The 21,836-nt window shown below is 47.0% G+C and overlaps 1 protein-coding gene across 6 annotated transcripts in view; it reads right to left on the reverse strand.

Annotated features, from left to right (window-relative positions):
* Positions 1-21,836, reverse strand: part of DYSF (dysferlin) — a 419,332-nt gene that overhangs the window by 198,475 nt on the left and 199,021 nt on the right. For all 6 annotated transcript variants that reach the window (XM_066572850.1, XM_066572852.1, XM_066572851.1 and 3 more), the window contains one exon: positions 10,537-10,651. In XM_066572850.1, the coding sequence (XP_066428947.1) occupies positions 10,537-10,651 (115 nt within the window). The remainder of the gene's footprint in view (positions 1-10,536; positions 10,652-21,836) is intronic.

Consider the following 21,836-nt stretch of genomic DNA (forward strand, 5'->3'; position numbering starts at 1 on the left):
CTAGTACTGTATTTTGGGAACAATGAAGTCACTGTTACTATATGGGGGTACAATGGAGTCCCAGTTACGGTGTGGAGGTACAATGAGGACAGTGATGCTGTATGAAGGTACAATGGAGTCACTGATACTGTATGGGGTTACATTGAGGACACTGATACCATATGGGGGAATAATGGAGTCACTGATATGGTATGGGGGTACAATGAGGGCATTAATACTGCATGGGGGCACAGTGAAGGCACTGACACTATACTGGGGCTCATTGAGGACTCTAATAATGTATGGAGGTACAATGAGGACACTGATACTGTTGCAGCCGTTCTGAGGTTCCCACCTTGCTTTCAGGCCAGACCAGGGTTTAGCAGCATTTCTACCTCTCCTGGAGCTGAGGGGTGTGGTAGTGGCAAGAGTGATGTCATTCAGCACCTGGTGCTGACTAGCTCAGCTCCTATTTAAACTGTGCTAGCCTTGACCCCTGTGCTGGTCAATCACTTCAGTCCTATGTTGGACAGCGGCGGAGCAACACAGAGTGGTGGAAGCTCTCCATTATAAGCTAAGTTCTTTGCTGTTTGGTTTTGTTTCTCCTTTTGTTTTGTGCTAGGGCTCCCTGATAGGGACTGGTCAGAGGCCCAGGCTCGAGTGCAGGGCCCCCTCCCGGGTTAGGGGACGATAGGGAGAGCATTCCCCTTTAGTTTTTGTTTCCTTTTGCACAGTTGTGCCTTTGATTTATGTTTTTGAGGTTGCACGTCCAGAGGACGCAACAGATTGACCAGCCCTTACCTACTCAGGGAGATTCTGTGCTGTTACTATAAACCCCCTTGAGGTTTTGTCGCACCAGCTTGGCACGCTGGCTGCTGAGCTCGCTGAGATAAAACAGTGACAAGCTGCGCTGCAGGTTCCCAGCAAGGAACCAAAAATTGAGCTACCTGACCGTTTTTCTGGTGATAGGCAGAAATTCGGATCCTTTCGGGATGCCTGTAAGCTCTATTTCAGACTGCGTCCTGTGTCTTCAGGGGACGACGCCCAGAGGGTGGGCATTGTCATGTCCAGACTGCAGGGGGCGCCACAGGCATGGGCTTTTTCATTGCCCCCAATGTCTGATGCCTTGGACTCTGTGGATGACTTTTTTGCTGCATTGGGTCTTATCTATGACGACCCAGATAAGATATCGGTGGCTGAAGGGAATATCAGACGTTTACGACAGGGAGACTCCTCTGTCGAAGATTATTGTGCTGGGTTTCGACGTTGGGCAGCAGAAACCCAGTGGAATGACCCTGCTTTAAGGAGCCAGTTCCATTGGGGTCTATCCAATAAAATCAAGAATGTACTGGTAGGTTATCCAGTACCCCACAGTCTTGATGAGGCCATGTCTCTGGCTATCAAAGCTGGGAGACGGATCAGGGAGTGACATCAGGAACTCTCCATAGATTCTGGCTTCTTATCAGCGGATGTGGAGGAGCCCATGCAGTTGGGGTTTCTGGCTGCCAGGGCTAGGAATGGGAACAAAAGTACAGTGTAAAGGTCGATGTTTTTCCTGTAACCGCATTGGTCGCATGGCTCAGTGTTGTCCCCGTCATAATTGCCAGCCAGGACTTGATGAACAGGAGATTACTGAGGGGGCCCCTCTAGGCCATCAAATTGCCTGGATATCACCCTCCAGACTGGTGCTTCCTGCTGAGATCCTGTCTGATAGTGTGGGCAGCCCCATAAGAGTCCTTCTGGATTGTGGAGCTAGTATTAATTTAATACATCGGGAGACGGTTAGACGTTTAGGCTTAGAGATGAAGGCTCTGGAGTTTCCCATTCCCGTATCCGCCATTGATGCTGCTCCACTATCGCAGAGAAGTCTGAGATTTTGTGTACCTAACGTCCATTTAAAAATTGGAGTGTTCCATAGGGAGATTATAACATTATGTCATAGAATCCCTCCCTTGGCAAGTAGTCTTGGGGCTGCCTTGGCTACGTCTACACAACCCGGTAGTAGACTGGGAGAAGGGGGACATTGTTGAATGGAGCCTTGGTTGTCTGTCTGGTTGCGTTTCTGTTGATATAGCTTCTACTCAGACAGAACAGCTGCCGGAAGTCATCGCCGATTTCTCTGAGGTGCTTCCCCCAGTGGGGGCAGACAAATTACCACCGCACAGACAGGGGGATTGCGCTATTAAACTTCTCCCTGACTACGAGTTCCCCAGGAGCCGCCTACCCCCTCCTGAGAGACTGACGCTCAAAGCTTATACCCAAGAGGGTTTTAAGATGGATCCGGAGAGGGTCCAGAATTTGAAGAAGTGTGTTGCTACGGCTCCGGCACCGGGGCAGCCAGATTCTTCTTGGCCTATTATGGCCGAGGTCCAGAGAGAGTTACGGCGAGCAGTTCAGCGGAGAAAGCGAGTTGCTAACAGTCACCGCTCAGCGGGGGCAGAATTCCGTGTTGGAGACTTGGTTTGGTTGTCTACCAGAGTTATAAAACCCAAACAATCGTCCGCTAAACTTGGCTCGCGATTTATAGGTCCATTTAAAATAACTGAGAAGAGTAACGCGGTTGCTTTTTGGTTAGAAATTCCCAGTGCAATGAAAATTAACAATGTTTTCCACAAATCTCTGCTCAAAAGATTCATCGATCCTGGGAATGACCCTCCACCCCCGGCTCCTGTGCTAGCGGATGGGGAGGAGCAGTTGGTAATAAATCACATTTTGGACTCCCGTCGAGTCAAAAAATTTCACAGATCAAACCCTGGTCGTCCTGAGATTAAGGGTCCTGGGGCCCCTCCTAGAAGGGGAGGTACTGTTGCAGCCGTTCTGAGGTTCCCACCTTGCTTTCAGGCCAGACCAGGGTTTAGCAGCATTCCTACCTCTCCTGGAGCTGAGGGGTGTGGTAGTGGCAAGAGTGATGTCATTCAGCACCTGGTGCTGACTAGCTCAGCTCCTATTTAAACTGTGCTAGCCTTGACCCCTGTGCTGGTCAATCACTTCAGTCCTATGTTGGACAGCGTCGGAGCAACACAGAGTGGTGGAAGCTCTCCATTATAAGCTAAGTTCTTTGCTGTTTGGTTTGGTTTTGTTTCTCCTTTTGTTTTGTGCTAGGGCTCCCTGATAGGGACTAGTCAGTGGCCCAGGCTCGAGTGCAGGCTCGCACTTATCAGTGCGGTCGGTCTGCCGAGTAGGGCAGACCTCCCGGCTTAGGGGACGAAAGGGAGAGCATTCCCCTTTAGTTTTTGTTTCCTTTTGCACAGTTGTGCCTTTGATTTATGTTATTGAGGTTGCATGTCCAGAGGACGCAACAGATACACTATGAAGGTGCTATGGAGTCAGTGATAATGTACGAGGCTACAATGAGAACACAAACTGTTTGGGGGCACAATGAAGACACATACTGTATAGGGGCACAATGAGGTCTTTGATATTGTACTGGTCACAATGGAGTCACTGATACTCTATGTGGCACAAAGAGTGCTCTATTGCTGTATGGAGGCACAAAGGGAGTACCATTATTGTGTGAAGGCACAAAAGGAAGCACTTTTTAGTTAGCAGGGAACTCAGAGGAGCAGTATTTTACTGTGTAAAGCCTAAAAGGGGTACTAGTAATGTGTGGGACATTATTATATCAGGGGCACTATGGATGGAGTGTTTGTAGAGAGGTAGGAAAGATGGGAAAATTGAGGAGCCAAGGACATCTGTGCAATAAACTCTGCAGAAATGATTTATGGTTGAAAGAAGTCTTCACGGTGATCTGGATTGGATGGAGAAGAAACGTAAATAACTCCAATCAGAGAAAATATCAGCTATGAGTCACTGGATTTAACAGTACTATCTGGCTCCTGCCAGCCTTTATTTACAGCATACAACAATGTGAATTATATACAGTCCACAAAAGCATGGGGTTCACAATCCACAGGGCTCTGTCACTAACCCCTCCTGGGGCATCTGGAGGGCGTCTCTTCCTCCGTCAGATGAAGTGACAGACGCAACTGGTCCACACTGGACCTCAGCTTGCAGCCTGTCCTGCACTGCCAAGCCGTAACTTCCCCTTTGCTTCTGGCAGGAACTGGCTTTTATGCAACCAATTCCTGCTACACCCATCAGGTGTTAACCCTTTACTTTTTGCAGGTGTCAGAATGCCTATCTAGCACCCTCTGCAGGCTAGTCTGACACCGCCCTGCTACTATTATATATATAATATGTTATTTGTATGATTTTTTTAGGATGGAAGGATATATATCTTAATAGACCATCACTGGAACTTATGCCTTCAAGCAACAAGCTGTGGGGAGGACCAAAATTGGATAGAGGGCCAAAAGGACTCTAACACCACCCCTGCTTATCATTCATCTGACAGGTAGAAAATCTCTGTGTTCCTTTTTACAGCTACACCTATCACTGCTGAATCCAGAGAACTCAGTGACCTAGCCTCTCATACTGAGAGATAGGACTAAGACGCTAATGTTACCATGCGGCGGTTGCTGGTCCTCCCGGGCAGCGGTGTGCGGGGTCCTGCGGTTGGGGTGCGTCCCCGGCTTGTTGTCCGGCTGCCGGGGGCGTGGGTGCCTGGCCGGTGCGGGCGGCATGGTGCGCAGCGCCGTGCGCGCGCACACCTGTGAGTGCAGCTGCCATGCACGAGCTTCCTTTTATTATGTTCTGTTGTGAGTTAGCTGTCTCCCTCTCTCCGCCCCTGGGCGGAGGCTTTTGTTTAAAGGTCGAGCAGAGACTGGCAATCACTGCCAGTTATTGGTTTCCCTCAGTGTGCTAGCTAGTCCGCCTCTGTTGGTCTCCTGCTTAGTCATCTTGTCTGTTATACTTTGCTATTATCCGCCAGGTTTTCCATCTGCCTCAGTTTTGATTAGTTTTGCTCGTGTTGGTTATTTACATCTGCCTTTTCTGTCGGTATTCTACCCTTTCCATCCAGGTACGCCAGCGTCCCTTTTTCGGTCCCTAGTGAGAGTAGGGACAGCCGCCCAGTTGCCCACCTGGGGTTAGCCAGGAGTGGAGGCAAGTAGGCAGGGACAGGGGTAGTGGGTGAGATCTAGGGCACCCGGGCTGGCGTATCAAGGGTAGTATACCGTAACATAATAACTTGCCCTTAAAATTGCTCTCCAATGGAGCCATGAGTACCCTCGCAAGTCGGTTGCAGGATTTAGTGGTTGAAATCCAAGACCTGTCCGGTCGTATGGTGGCCCAGGAGCAGCGGGAGTTAGTGCATGTTTCTACCGCCCCCTCTATTCCTGAGCCTAAGTGTCCGCTTCCTGAGGTATTTTCAGGGGTGAGGAGCAAGTTTTTTGTTTTTCAGCAGGCATGTAGATTGTATTTTCAGATGTGGCCCCGCTCCTCCGGCTCAGAATCCCAGAAAGTTGGATTGAGTATGTCCTTACTTCGGGGTTCCCCCCCCAGACATGGGCCTACTCCTTACCCGAGAGTTCGGCTTGCCTGCAGTCAGTTGATTTGTTTTTTCGGGAACTTGGAGGTATTTTTGATGAGCCGGACTGTGTGGGGTTGGCGGTATCTCATCTCATGTCTCTACGTCAGGGGCAGCAGTGGGTAGAGGACCATTGCTCTAAATTTAGACAGATTGCAGGTGAAACCTCTTGGAACAATAGCGCCCTTAAAGATAGGTTTTTGTTGGTATTTCTGACGCTGTCAAGGATCTACTCATTTCTCATCCCGCTCCCGTGACACTCAATGGTGCGATGGAATTGGTAGTTAAGGCTGACAGGAGGCTGAGATCTAGAAAAGAGGAACGTCAGGCCCGTAACGGTAGGGAATCCAGCAGACCCACTCCCACTTCTCCCATGCCAACTTCTGGTGCCGAGCCTATGGAAGTGGACCAGCTGAGGAACGGCGACTGTTCCGGATGATTCATCGCCTCTGATTCTATTGTGGGAAAGCCGGACATCGTGTAGCGACCTGTCCTCAGAAGTGTCTACAACATCAGTCCGAACCGGCGGAAAACTTCAGATCCTAGGCGATTTTTGGGAGGTTCGCCTAGGATCACAGGTACTCCCTAAGTTGCTGGTGCATTGCCAGATTGGCTTCCGGAATTTCACTCAGTCCGGTCAAGCTTTTATTGATTCGGGGGCTGCCGCCAATTTGATTAGTTTAAGTTTTGTCAGACCACTGATGACTGAATTTTTGGTGTTAAAGATTCCTATTCGCTTCACCAGTATTGATTCTACCCCTCTGTCTGCAGGTGTTGTACAATGGAGGACTCCCATGTTACAGCTCACTGTGGGTGTTCTCCATTCAGAGAATCTGTCGTTCTTGGTAATGAAAAGGATGTCCATTAATGTAGTGCTTGGTATGCCCTGGTTGGCACTGCACAATCCCCGATTTGATTGGTCCACTCGGGAATTGACACATTGAAGGGTTGTCCTGTGATAGTCACTTAGCTACTATATCCATGTGTTCAGCAGATACCATACTTATTCCTGAGTATTTGTCTGATTTTCAGAACGTATTCTCCAAGAAACTGTCTGAGACTTTGCCTCCCCATAGGGAGTGGGACTGTGGCATTGATTTGATCCCCGACAGTCCCATCCCTAAGGGAGCCATCTTCGATTTGTTTGGCCGTGAGCACAAAGCCCTTAAGTCCTATATCTCAGAGTCTCTAGCCAAACAATGTATCAGGCTGTCCAGGTCCCCTGCCGGGGCAGGTCTCTTCTTTGTAGAGAAGGACGGCACATTGAAGGCCTTGTGTGAATTATCGGGCTATGAATAAAATTACAGTGAAGAACTAGTGCTCCTTGCCCCCAATTCCTGATTTATTGAGTCAGGTGGTAGGGGCCCACTGGTTTTCCAAATTGGACTTAAAGGGGGGTTACAATTTAATTTGCATCCGAAAGGGAGATGAGTGGAAGACCGCGTTCAACACCTCGTTCAGACATTTTGAATGTCTAGTCATGCCCTTCGGACTTTGTAATGCTACCGCTGTGTTCCAGGGGTTTATGAACGCGGTCTTTCACGACTTCCTGGGGGTATTTTTGGTCATATATCTCAATGACATTCTGGTGTACTCCCCAGACTGGGACTCACATGTGCGGCACCTGAGGCTGGTTCTGACCCGTTTGCATGAGTACCAACTTTTTGTCAAGTTGGAGAAGTGCATTTTTGCTACTAAACAAGTGTCTTTCCTTGATTATGTGATTTCACCCACGGCGATTCAAATGGCGTATGATAAAGTGGCAGCAATCTCCCAATGGGGCAGACCAGATAACCTGAAAGCTCTCCAGTGGTTTTTAGGTTTCGCGAATTTTTACCGTAAATTCATTAAGAATTATTCTGTTATTGCCCAACCCCTGACCGATTGTACCAAGAAGGGGGCCGACTTGGTAAGATGGTCGCCAGAGGCCCTAGAGGCTTTTAGTCGTCTCAAAAGGGCGTTTATTGCTGCCCCGGTGCTAGTACAGCCTGACATGCGGAGACCGTTCTTCATTGAGGTCGATGCATCTGAGGTGGGGGCTGTATTGTCTCAGGAAGTCAGCGGGAGATCTGGGTATAGTCCATGTGCGTTCTTCTCACGGAAGTTCAGTTCAGTGGAACGTAACTACGACATGGGTAATCGTGAGTTATTGGCGATTAAGTGGCCTCTAGAAGAGTGGTGTCACCATCTTGAGGGGGCAAGGCATCGCATTACCGTGTATACTGATCATAAAAACTTGGTATATCTCGCCAACGCTAAGAGACTTGCGGCTCGTCAGGCCAGGTGGGCGTTGTTTTTCGCCAGGTTTAACTTTGTCATTACATATATTTCAGGTGAGAAGAACGTGAAGGCACACGCCCTCTCACGGAGTTCCGGTTCGCCGGAAAGTAAGACAGTGGCTTCCGAAAATATCTTGGCTCCTGAGGTGGTGGTGGAAGCTGTAGAATCTGATTTCGTTCCTTGTCTACGGAGTTGTTAGCAGGACGCTCCCTGGGGAGTGCCGGTGTAGTAGACATGAAGATTAGTTAGTGTAAAATGTCTATCCATTTGTAAAGAACTAGAAGCATTGCGCAGCTGCAGTGACTTTAACTCTATATAAGCTAATGGCTGCATAATCTCATTATGGTAATTGCTGGACAATGGCATGGTGAAAGATGTGTGTTTTATAAGTTTAGACTAATACAAAGTTTCACAGCAGCCTCTAAGAGTTAAATCACAATACTATATGTATTGCTTGTATTCATTATTGTGTGTTTCCCCAGCTCTACCTCCCCTATACCGAAACTTCCCCCCCCCCCCCCCCCCACACAGAAACTTCTCAAACAAAGACTGCCACGGACATGAGAGAAGGCAGGGAATTCTATATGACCCAGCGAATAAGGAAATGTATTCGTTACTGATGTAATCTGTTAAACGCCCATAAAGGGCAGGTATTATGTGTTTCAATAAAACCTGAGGCTCTGCGATTCTAACTCGGGAGAGCTGGCTGAGATTCAAGGCTGATGACTTGTGTCTGATTAGTTTCTTTCATTATGTGTGCACACTATACAATTAGGAAGCTACAGAATACCCAGAAACCTGCTGGAGGAAAATATGATCCAGTTCACCGGAGGGCAGATGGTTTGTGCCAGAGACCTTGCGTCTCAGGGTCATTGAAGAGTGTCACTCACCTGATCTCGCAGACCACCCGGGTGGGTTCGGGGGACCCTGGATCTTTGTACTAGACACTACTGGTGGCCAGGCATGTCTCGGGAGATCCGCGACTTTGTTAAATGATGCTCTGTCTGTGCACGCAGTAAAAGTCGGCGTCCAGAGGGTCCCCTGAGACAGTTACCGGTGCCTTCTCGTCCGTGGTCGAATTTATCGGTAGATTTTATCACCAATCTACCTGAGTCTCAGACGTTCACCACCATCCTAGTTGTTGTAGACCGTTTCTCAAAGATGGCACATTTTGTGGTGTTAAAGAAGCTACCTTCTGCTATAGAGTTTGCCAAGATTTTTGTAAAAGAAATCATTCGTCTACAGGGGGTTCCCGAGAACATTGTATCCGATTACAGTGTTCAGTTTGTTGCGCAAATTTGGCGAGCCTTCTGTAGAAACCTGGGATCGTCGCTTTCCTTCTCGTCAGCATTCCACCCGCAAACTAATGGTCAGACCGAGCGGAAGAACCAGGATTTAGTGCAATATTTACGGTTGTTTGCTAGTGAAAAGGCTCATCAGTGGGCAGAGTTCCTGCCGTTGGCAGAGTTTGTACTAAACAACCGTACTTGTTCTTCCACTGGGGTATCTCCATTCCGTTGCGTATATGGTCAGCATCCTCACTTCCTTACAGCTATTTCTGCGCCGTCTGCCTGTCCTGCAGCTGATGTCGCCACAGATGTGCTGCAGGGGGTATGAAAAGAAGTACAGAAGAACCTGGAAGCAATGGGGGCTCGTATGCAGTTGTGTAGTGGGAGGAGTCTGTCAGTATCTGAACCTTACAGGGTGGGACAGAAGGTATATTTGTCTTCTAGAAATATCAAATTAAAGGTTCCGTCTTTTAAACTGGCGCAGCGTTACGTGGGTCCCTTTGTCATCACGCGGGTAGTAAACCCGCTTGCTTATGAACTTGATTTGCCAGCTACATGGAGAGTTCACAGGGTTTTTCAGAAGTCATTATTGAAACCTTTTGTCCCTTCGGTGCTATTTCTTCTTCACTTCCTAGTAAGATCGACCACCACAACTACTGAAGCCACCGGCGGTTCTCCAGACTATACTTATGGTGGCGTATTGGTGTCAGACTCCCGTACATAGAGTACGTCTGGTAAACAAATGACAGACAAGCCGCCTGATTCGACATGGTAAGTTTTCAGGGGTCCCACAAAGGTTTATCCCAGGAAAGTGGCATATGGCACCCCTGTGTAGGTTTAGCTCCGTCCATGTTTCTGCTCTAAGGATGAAGCTCAGTCTATTTCCTGACCTGCATTTAGTCACCTTCCTTCTGATCTTAGCAGTATTACAAATTGCTAATTAGACCTTTTTAATTTGCGTACAATGATGTCAAGTCTACAGTCTAAAAGCCCATTTACACAACGATTATCGCTCAAAATTAGTTCAAACGAACAAAAGCGGGCATTAATCATTATGTGTAAACGTGAAGCCATCATGCACTATCTGTTCACTTGTCGTTGGTCACTGAGCTTCAGCCTGCAGAAAAATAGTCACTAGTTCGTTCACTTGTCGTTAGCTTTAACCAGCAGTTGTTCAGTCGTTCAACCAACTTGAGGCGACGGGCGATTGTTTGCCCAGCTAAATAAAATGACTCATTCAAAAGCCAATCCGCACCCGGCCTCAGTAGGCAATAGGTTTTTCTTCGCACTGATTAAAAACCTCCAGCCTATGGATTATTCCTATATACACATGCCCACCTGAGCAAACAATCGGCAACTCATCTTATCTATGTCCACTTCATATATAAACACTACCAAACGATCCAGCTGACCCAGCTAACAAGGGAAATGGCGAAGATTTCAAACGATTATCTTTACGTGTAAACACTCATCATTTGAAAGTCAGAAAAAGTCATTAAGCCGTTCATTCATTCATTCAAGTGACAATCATTGCGTGTAAATGGGCCATAAGCTTCTTACCACATCTGTGTAAGCTTCAGTCATATAGATCCACTGTCCACCAGGAAGCCGGGCCTGGTTCTCAAACACTTCTTCCACAAAGCTCATGTGACCGGCGTCGGCATCATACAGTAATCTGGGGAAACAAAAACATACCTAACTGAAATGGCAGGAAATTTCAGCCGGCGGGCCTGGGGAAGAATCCGCACAAAACACAACAAAAACGGTTTGTAAGAGAGGTAGAAAGCTTCTCTATAACTGCTTTTGTAGTTACCTACTGGCATTGATTCTACCCTTGTAGTAATAGAAGTCCCAGGTATAATGCCTCCTAAAGGCTGCAGTAGACCTTCAGCAGCTTCGGACAGCTGTTTCCAGGACTCCAATGCTATCGGACAGCTGTTTCCTTGGATTCCACTGATATAAGAAGGCTGTTTCCATGGACGCCCCGTACACATTTCCTTGTGTTTCGGTGTAAGATGGTGACTGGGTCAGTCTTTGTTATTTAGAGGTTTTATTGTAAATATTTTGTAACGTCTACTGATGTAAAAGTGCCCTGACGACCTGGAACAAGGGATTGGTCTATAATGCCACGGACCGGAAAGGCGGATGAGAATGTTGCTAAGCTACGTTCTTCCCCTTCATATAGCGCCAGTACTTCTGCTGCGGTGCAGCTAGTTGCCAGTGGAGACCTAGTGAGTGAGTTCTGCCCAATATGCAGGATGAGGGTCTTAGAATGCGCCTTTCTCTGAGTGAACGCTGCCGCTGTATTGCATTTGTCTGTCTTCCGAGACCTCCTTCAAAGTGCCAATGAGGTCGTTTGACTTGTCCGTGGCACACAGAGACTTGATTTGAAACTGCTCCAGTTCCTGGGAAAGCGAGACAAGCCGATTCTCTCTGTTCTGAATAAAGTTGAAGCATGTATCGCATCATAAAGTGGGCCCTTAGACCCCAAACAACTGAGCTGGGGCCTGGGCAAGCCATGTGGCTGCACCTTTGCCCAAAGGTTTCCAGTCCCTATGAACCCTATGCCAGAGCCGTAGCTAGGTTTCCTGTCGCCTAGGGCAAAGAATCACAGATAATCCTCTGCTGCCAGCCCCTCTCTGCTCTGCACACAGACATAGCTGTAAATTCAACATTGCTGACCCCACTTCAAAGGGCTGTGGCTCTGATTCCATGGGAGATACAGAGATTCTTTTAGTGTCATTTTAAAGCTAAGAATTCTGGCACTAAAAGCATATTGGTAGCACTGATAGAACAGGAGGTGTAGCTGTTTGAATTACAATGAGCTCAGATCATCCAAAACTGTAATGTTCTTTTCCTGCAGAACCTGCTTTGTTCCAGGTAAACTGTAGAGGGTTAAACTGCCAGGCTGGCACCCCCTGCGGCCCTGCTGCAACTCCTGCCTGCTGGTCCCAATATTACAGAAGGCTTCTTGCACATCGGCGTTCCTTTTTCCTGCTCTGTTTTGGGTCAGGAAACCACTAGCTGAACGGATCCATCTTCTGACAGCACTAAATGAAGCCGCTGACTAGAAGGAGGTCCATTTGGTTTCTGGCATTTTATTGGATGAAATAGTGCTGCATGTAGTGCTATTTATTGTGTATTTTAACAGAAATCAGCGATTGAGTCTCTGAATGGAACATCCAACGCTGCAGTGAACAAGCCCTAAACTGCAGCCAGATGGCGCTGGTGGTGGGTCACACTGCGTTCGCTCCATAGGAGGGGGTTTCATACCTGAAGTAACGTATAACATATATTTCCACATATCAGAGGGACACCTTGGCAGGAAAAGGCACTTCAAAGCTTAAACATGACTAACCGCCATCTTCGTAGTGCTCCATACTTATCATCGTACCCTGTATGATAGTCTTAAAGGTCAACGGCGACATAAAGCTACGGCCTCGCACACCGGAGGTGCTTGAGTCTCGCATCACTGTGGACAACACTCCATCGGTGTGAAAAGACATCTGATGTCCACTTCTGTCTCACATTCACCCAAATTAGTGCAGAGCACCACTGCTACAAGGTGCCCTGTCCGCCATCACCCCAAGTGTGATGATCTGTAAGATCTTGTACGTAGAGACGTGAGGCCGGCGGGCACTTTGTGTTTGTGATTTACAAGGATATTGAGAAGCTGGATAAATTACAATCTCCTGATTTCTCCCTCCTCCTCTGTATGTGATAAGCCTCTGTTATACAAGAGGACAGGAGATTCTTCCTCCCGCTGGCCATAAAGTGGCGAATGACAAGGAGATGCTAACTAACCCCCATTCTTCCTCCCACACCGGTATTTGTTTGGTGGTATTGGCATGAGGATGCTGACCATGCATTTGATAATTACGTTCTAGGTAAAACCCTTCCTTTCCAGACTGGCTGGGGCCGAAGGATTTGATATTGGGGAAATCGTCTATAAGAATATTTGGTCGTGTGAAGGTCCCAGCCGGATGGGAATTCTAGTTTTTAAAATCGGGCGGCCCAGTTGGACAAAACGCATCAACTCACGATGCGTTAGGCGCTCCAGAACCCTCTGAAATGACATAACCCCATCCCGGGTTAGGATTTCGGCCGCATGTTTGATATTCACACGCAGATAAAATCATGACCAGGGATATGGCTGGCATATCTTCACGATAGGAGGCTCTCCCACCGAGATATGACCAAAAATAAAGAATGATGATTTTTCAGAGTTCCCAAAAATCCAACCCTCCATTCTCTGTATGACCTCAGAGGGGGCGGGGAGGAGGCATGTACTGACAGAACCTTTAAAATGTGGGCCCCCTCAGGTCCTATTTGTCGATCCACGGAGCTATACTGCGGTATATGGACTTTCCTATGTTCTGGCTCTCCGCCGCCCAGACCCCTTTGGGCCGTGTATCCCAAAATCTGGTAACTTTCTTTTAATTTCTCCTGCTTTATTTTAATTCTGCTGAGTGTGTCTTCATACTGTATTCCTTATTCTCCCATGTAACAACCTTTTTCTTTGTATATCTTTGTACATTCTGTATATATTGCACTGCTAGACCTTTTCTAGAATAAATCTACAATTTATCAGTTCCAGCCTTGTCCCTTTTAACAATAAACCATAATACTCCGAAGATTGTGTTAATAGTTCATAGATCGGGTCCAATGCCTGTGAACATTGGTGGTGGCAGCTGTGTACGGGCATTGTAGAGCTCTGGAGTGCGTTAGAACAGATCAGGTGGGGATTTGAGCTTCCGCTTCACATGCGTGCAGGAGCCCGGGAAAGCTGGGTAGAAATCAGCCTGTATTCTAACGACTTCAAGCTTACACTACCGCTAGAGTGATCGAGGACAGAGGCGGGATCGATAGGTATCGTCCCCCTTCTTCCTCTCCGGTGTCTGGTATGTGACACCAAGTTTTATACATCAGTGCGCCTTTTAACAACAATCACAATTCCCAAATTCGCTGCATCACACTAATAGGGAGATGCTCCCTCAGCTGCATACGTCAGTCCGTCATTGTCCCTCCTTGTGGCCTGCTGTGCCGCCTCTCTCACACAACCGCCACGTCTCTGCCCCCCTAAGCAGCATCCACTGTGTCCCTCTGTGCGCAGCTCACTCTATTTATAGCCCTTTCACAGTGGTGACTTGAATTAAAAAATATAATTTTTATTTTGAACTTTTTAAAAATGCACATATAGGGGCACAACACATAAAACAACAAAAACAAAAAAAGTAAGTAAGGGGCGTGGTAAATACCATCCAACCACACCGTCACTAAAGATGAGCATCCAATTGTGCTGTGTGTGTGGGTGTTTGTGTGATCTGGTCACCGGCGACCACGAAGTTTTTTTGTCCTGCTTAAAGCCGGTAATGTATGAGGCAGGGGTATATTGGTACTTGGGGTTTGTAAGATAATCCCCAGTTGTTTTGGTCTTTTTTATTTATAAAGCCCACACACCGTAGATGGATGCAATTTTTAGTGATTTGAACGTTCGTTTCTTCACAATTCTTTTTTGCCCCCCCCCCCTTTTTTTCAAAGGAGGGTAGAGGTACCTGACCAATTCCTAAATGGATAGTCGGAATTGGCCTTGGCCGTAGGGATCATCTCCCGAGCTTGCTAGATATGTATGATGCCAACCTCCAGAGAGAGTCTCCCGGTTAGTATAGGACGGCCTCGCCTCTATAGATAAGGGTCGTAGTGTAAAAACTTGACCCAAGCGTATTCGAATTTCCCTTTTTAGTATGCTGATTCTCGTATTTAATTGCTCGACGCGTTTCACCACTTCAATTCTCGTGGATCATCAGGAACATTATAAATCGGGATTGAGTAGAGACAGTATAGGTGATATCATGAGGTCACCAATAGACCAATTGATAAAGAAACGAATATCTTAATTTTTGGAGGGCCTGTTCATGCAGCAGGTTTCTCAAAGGATCGGGTCTAGCCTGGGTAGAAAGTTCGATACTCAAATTTCTCTTATTGACAAAAGCAATAATTTGAGATTTGCCAGAGATAGCGTATCCTAATGACCCAAATCAGCCTTGAATGCGAATGTCTGGCGTGGGGTGTTCAGGACTGATACGGGAATGTTCAAGCTGCTACTACTCACAGAAACATACCATAGGGATGCAGTATTATGCTGTGAGTAAAGCAGTATTGGAGCAATCCGTCTCTGTCCAGAGATTGGATAGCCGGTTCGTCCTATGCAATATGCATACTGGGACGCTAAGCCGGTATCACAAGGGTTTTTGTGCCTGTGCTTATTCAGGACACATATCCCCAGGTGAGGAAAAGGAGAGAAGCACTAGCCCCCTGCTTCTCTATAGAGAACACCCCGTTCACCAATCTGCTGCTTCTTTAGCTATCACATAAACAGACTAGTGATTTACTAGCCTGTTACGTGTAGGAGCTTATCTAACAGAACCCGCCCGAGAAATGAAATTCGAATACGCTTGGGTCAAGTTTTTACACTACGACCCTTATCTATAGAGGCGAGGCTGTCCTATACTAACCGGGAGACTCTCTCTGGAGGTTGGCATCATACATATCTAGCAAGCTCGGGAGATGATCCCTACGGCCAAGGCCAATTCCGACTATCCATTTAGGAATTGGTCAGGTACCTCTACCCTCCTTTGAAAAAAAGGGGGGGGGGGGCAAAAAAGAATTGTGAAGAAACGAACGTTCAAATCACTAAAAATTGCATCCATCTACGGTGTGTGGGCTTTATAAATAAAAAAGACCAAAACAACTGGGGATTATCTTACAAACCCCAAGTACCAATATACCCCTGCCTCATACATTACCGCTTTAAGCAGGACAAAAAAACTTCGTGGTCGCCGGTGACCAGATCACACAAACACCCACACACACAGCACAATTGGATGCCCATCTTTAGTGACGGTGTGGTTGGATGGTATTTACCACGCCCCTTACTTACTTTTTTTGTTTTTGTTGTTTTATGTGTTGTGCCCCTACATGTGCATTTTTAAAAAGTTCAAAATAAAAATTATATTTTTTAATTCAAGTCACCACTGTGAAAGGGCTACTCAAGTTAAATTTGGAGACTTTTTGCTCTGCCTACTCTGTGAAATATTATTGGTCACTCTATTTATAGGGCACCTGAGGCATCAAAAACCATTCTCCAGCCTTCAGGGCTTACCCCTATATTACTATCCAGAGTTCTGCTTCCTCTCCCCCTGCCTGGCCACATCATAGGCAGAGGACAGGACTTCCTCTATAGTGCTTCTGAGCGCTTCACTAGTGGCGCGGCTGCACAGCGCCTCCAGATGCTCCCAACACTGCCAAGCGCCTGTGAGCACTTCCTCATCCCCTCTCCTGGCCATGTTCCAGACTAGAGTGAACAGGACTTCATGCCACGGTCATCAGTTGCTCTGTAATAACAGGGAGTGCTGTCAGCATTATCCTCTTACAATTGCATCAGGAACCTTATATAGGAAGAGCCCATATGAGGTTAACAGAGGTGGGTATGGAGAAAAGAAAGACTTAGCAGGCGTTACCTAGGCCGTTGCTGTAGAACTATATATCCGGGCTTTACTCACTTTTTTCTTCCTTTAAAATGGATAGTTTTCCTTTAGTTCCGTTGCCCTTGAGACACCCCCAATGCTTACATAATTGCTCACTCTCTACAGTAGCTCTATCTAGCAGGGCACGTTACGGCCACACTGCTCAGATTGCTTCACAGAAGGTAATATTTCACACTTGAAGTCCCCTGGAAATCACACCATATGCAGCAATTCCTCTCACTTCTCTACAATAGTATGTAAAAAATGTGGATTTAGGAAAAGTCGTCTCCATATTTTTCTTGGAAAGTGCAGCACCATAAAAATTATTCAACAATTTCAGCATTCCTCCTCCGCCGTGTTTTTTTTCAGACGGCGTTCTGCTATTTGAGAGCTGTCCTACGCGCCTGTGACCCCCACTTCCCTCAACCGCCTGTGGAATTTGTGGTGTTGAATCATTACTGCAAATTCTGCTATTATGTGTAGAATCCTGCTGTTCTACACCTTATACTGAGCAGTGATAGAAGCCAGCGGTTGGATTAATGAACAATGCGTAACATGTTGCGCTCTTAGTAGTGAGTGGTGTCTCATGCTTTACGCTGAAGGGTGTTAATAACCAAACAATTTAAGAAATGGAAATGAAAAACAAGGAATCCGAGCAACTGGTGAAGCGTGTCCCATCGCACCACGCTGATGAATGCTTTAAGAGTCTGGCAAAGACGAGTCGACCACAAAATAACGATTAACATTTTTATGATGCTTAAGAGCCAAAACAGGGCATTTTCACAGCAATGTGAACCTAGCAGAAAAAGATCACTGCTAAGATGTGTTTAACTCCTGTGTGGCTGCGACTATAGAAATTCTACTGTGCATCTGGTCAACATGGCACCAATTCAAGGAAGACATAATATTTATTTTCAGAGGCACTGGCGTCACATGGAACTTTTACTACTGTGTTTTCTAGCCACCCTTGTGTGATCTGTCTACTGCATGGGCCTTCGTTCCACGCAGAATAACCACCGTGACTAGGCCTAAGGTATGACAACCCGCTCGACCTACATCTGCCAACTCCAGCTCGTTGCAGTACGAATCTCTTTGGCATCACAAGCAGGATGATACCTCTGTGCCTTCTATGCCAAAAGGAATACAAATTATGGGCTGGAAGATTGAAATGTTATTGGGTCAATGTGTGCTAAAATGGCCTATGTGTTGAGAGAGGACTGTGTGGTGTTGCTAGGTGACTTGACCATGCAAGAGGGCGGTGAACTACAAGAAAATTTGTGCTGCGCCATATTCTCCAACTATATTTTCGGCACAAAGAAAAGCCAGCCAAGAGTAGAGAAAAATTAGGCGGACAGCCCTTTCCCACAGCAGAACTAAAAGGGCGAGGCCGGTTACCCTCTACCAGTGCCTCAGTGGTATTTTGGCGATGAGAAGGACAATCAGGACTTGTTACCCTTCCTGGAGCTAGCACTGATGGATTTGTCAGTGGGAACTTCCTCCGGAGTTCTTCTGCCACTGCCTCCGCTAACACTGCGGGTCAAGACTGGGTCACACTGATGCCTCGGCTGCCCATGAAGCGATCCTGGGTGTCCCGCTCACCCACTGCTGAAAGAAAGGAGCTGCTCCCTTCATGAAAGTCACCCTTGTGTCCCTCGTCAACCACTGCGGTGTCTTCTACGGCCAACAGCGTAGATATTCAGATCACAGTTGAGTCTACGACTGCAGCTTCAGCCTCTGAGGACCCAATTGCTGCTTCTCATGTCTCTGAATACAAAGGATTCTTGCCTTATACTACGCCAGCAGGACCAGTCTTATCCCAATACCCACCGTGGATCTTGGTACATTGGGACAATGAGGAGGCCCGAAGGTGTGTGCCAAAGCATCTGAGGTGATTTGTAGTAGAGCACATGGACACCAATTTTTTTTTTTTTTGTTTACCGGGATTCCTGAAAGGAGAGAGCCCAAGAGAGGAATGACTCCGTCTAATGTCGCTGCTCCCGTGAAGCAGTCTCAGCAGAGTTATTCCCCATTGCCTGGGATGTGTAGTTTATTGCCTGCAGAGAAGGAAGAAGTGAGACAGCAATGAGCCCCTAGAAAAAGGAAGATGTGGATGACAGAGGGTCACAATGTCCAAGTCCATCCCTGTGCTCTTCTATGGGAATTAGCTAGTGGGAAGCCAACGAGACGCCCACAGGATTTACCATGGAATCTAAGATTGAGGAGCCAGAGGTTTCGTGGGAGCGTCCCAGAACTAGAGACTTTCAAATGGAACACACAATGATGGACCTAGGTAGAAATATAAATTGTAAAATAAGTTATGTGTGTTATGGACTCCCATTCATGGTTGAGTAAATTGTGTGAAAGGCTTTTCATGCACTCCCATGTTGTGAGCCACTCTTTTCATCTGGAACCTGATGGAGGGGACATCATGGACTACTTTTAGAGTGTTGCCCCATCACTACTTAACCAGATTACCAGAAGGTGCCGACACCACAGAGCCACTATGGTATGTATGCTCTGCCTCGCACCTAGAGACAAAAGACTAAGTTAGTTTGTAAAATGTTGATTTGCACCGTCTCCGATAAACTCCTTTGCCTTTGTTTGCAGGGAAATCTTTAAGAAAAAGCTAATTTGCATTGCCTGCAATTGCCCTAATGTGATAATGTCTAGAGCAGATTATTTCATGCCAGGAAGGGCCCCTTAGCATATGCTGATGCATCCCAGGTTACTGACTCAGCAGTGGCCAGTCCTCGTTATTTCACACACATTGGTGGCAAAACTAACACCGGAATGGGTTGCTTAAACTTTACATTAAAGTGACCAAAGGGGGAGAGTGGCATGGTTCCGCCATGCCCTCACCAGTCTTGGCTAGTGATTTCTATGTCCTCCAACACCCTTTTATCATAGTTGGTAAATTTGTTTACTCTTTCCTGGGGAAGTTAGGAGTTGACTTGATGGGTTAGTACACTGGAGAATATATTCAAAGCGGGAATTCCTCAGTTTGCGAAGAGCACCGAGGTCAGCTTTCTTTTAAGTAGGGAGGAACTGCAGTGCCGCAGAGTTAGGGCCCCCACAGCACTAATTCAGTTACTCTGTGTCATTTCAGTCATCTGTGTATTGGTTAGGATTGGTCAGGGGGTGGGGTTCTGTTTAGTCAGGCTTGAGAGAAGAAGAAAGAAGTAGAAATGTAGTAGGAGAAGAAGGCTGAACTAAGCTCAAGTAGAGTCCAGTTTGGGTTTAGCTCAGGAATCCTCCAAGGAGATAGGTGAAGGACGAGACGTGGAGCTAGTCAATAGAGAGTCTTCTTCATCTCTGCCTAATTGTGGAAACAAGCCAGGGTAGAATCCACGGATAAGAGGAGGACAGGCCTAAAGATCGTGAGTGGATGTTATTCTGGCTAGGTCAGACGTTGGCATGTCTAGTAAAACAAGTGAGAGACTGTTAGCTTCCCTTCATTCCTCTGTGAACAACCGTCCAAAGCAGCCACCAGATAACTTAGACTGGCGGACGCATCTACCCTAACAGAAAGCGAGAGAGTTAAGGAATCAATGCCTGTTATGCATGTTATCAGCAAATCTACTGAAGTTGTCATCTGTAACATCTGCAAAGTATGAACGGTTTCATATTACCTACGGTTTTACCAAAGTTCTTTGAGTCTGGATTCTTTATTTTCCTAATTATTTGATACTCTGAGGCACTGGCGTCACATGGAACTTTTACTACTGTGTTTTCTAGCCACCCTTGTGTGATTTGTGTACTGCATGGGCCTTCATTTCACGCAGAGTAGCCACCACCGTGACTAGACCTGCTCGAGCTACATCTGCCAACTCCAGCTCATTGTAGTACGAATCTCTTTGGCATCACGAACAGGATGATACCTCTGTGCCTTCTACGCCAAAAGGAATACAAATTATGGGATGGAAGATTCATCTGCCAACCCCAGCTCATTACAATGGCCTTGAGCTTACCAATAAGTACCAGTAAGGAGACAGAGAGGAGCGCAGAGTAACACACCCGATTCCGGATAATGCTGCAGAAGTGAACGGGTCAATAGAAGCTGCAACTTCTGCAAAGCAAACCACTAGTGACTCTGGCCTCTGAAAGGACTATGTTACAATCGTGTGGGCAGACTAAGAACGGGGCCCACACGATTGTGCCCAAAGAGGGAATGGAAGAGATGCATGAACACAGGTTGCACACTGGTTTCAGGCAACTGACCCTGTTCTACACGGGTGGATGGCATGGCCCTACCTAAGTGGGGGATTCGCCTCAATAAAGGGCGGCTCAGCGGTCTTCGGATCTGGGCCCTAGCTGATCCTAGGAATCACGCCACAGAGCAGGAGACATACACATGCCAAATGATAGGGACTGAACAAGAGAATACACAGAGCAGAGAACACCGCACACAGCAGCCAAAATGCAACCACTAGTAACAGATGATAAGCTGAATGTAAATACCAGGTATTAGTTGACATTTTGTACAAAACATGGACGCTAGCGGGCCAACTTCATGGCTCCTGGTATATACTGCTAGTCCCTACACTAACAAGGAGTCCAGCAGAGCCGGACACCGTTCACACAGAAAGCTGCAACAGGACAGGACACAGATAGCAGGTCATACAGCAAGCCAACACAAATACAAACGGACATGAACCAGCAAGACACAGATCACACCACAAGCTTTCCACAGGACAGAACAGAGCACAGGGCACACAGCCCACTGCAACAGGAACAGGACAGAGCACAGGGCACACAGAAAGGAGCATCAGGAACAGGACAGAGCACAGTATACCTGCTTACAGGCACAGGCTTACAGAAAACTACAACATATAGTGAAAAGCAGACAGACTCCACCCAGAGCTCACATGCACACAGATGGAACTCACAGCAAGTCTATGTGTCCTCATACCAGGGGGAATAGACAGTCAGCTACACAAGCTGACATAGGGAATCGTGTCTGGTTACACCAACTGATACACAGAGCAGACATCAAGTATTGTTTAAAGACAGTCCCGCAGCACACCTAAGGGATACACACTTCTGCAGAGGTTCAATAAGCGATATGCCAAGCCACCTGAGGGATCATGGACCTCCAATCCCAAATATATGCAGTAATATCCAAATGAAGCGGCAGCATCACAGGTGTAGAAAATCTATAGAAAAATGTATTGCTCCATAAAAAATGGCGACGTTTCGACTAGGTGAGGCTTAAAAAAGACTCACCTAGTCGAAATGGCGCCATTTTTTATGGAGCAATACATTTTTCTATATATTTTCTACACCTGTGATGCTGCCGCTTCATTTGGATATTACTACACAGAGCCGACAGTCTGC

The sequence above is a fragment of the Eleutherodactylus coqui genome, chromosome 7 (assembly GCF_035609145.1).
Source record: "Eleutherodactylus coqui strain aEleCoq1 chromosome 7, aEleCoq1.hap1, whole genome shotgun sequence".
Taxonomy (NCBI): Eukaryota; Metazoa; Chordata; class Amphibia; order Anura; family Eleutherodactylidae; genus Eleutherodactylus; species Eleutherodactylus coqui.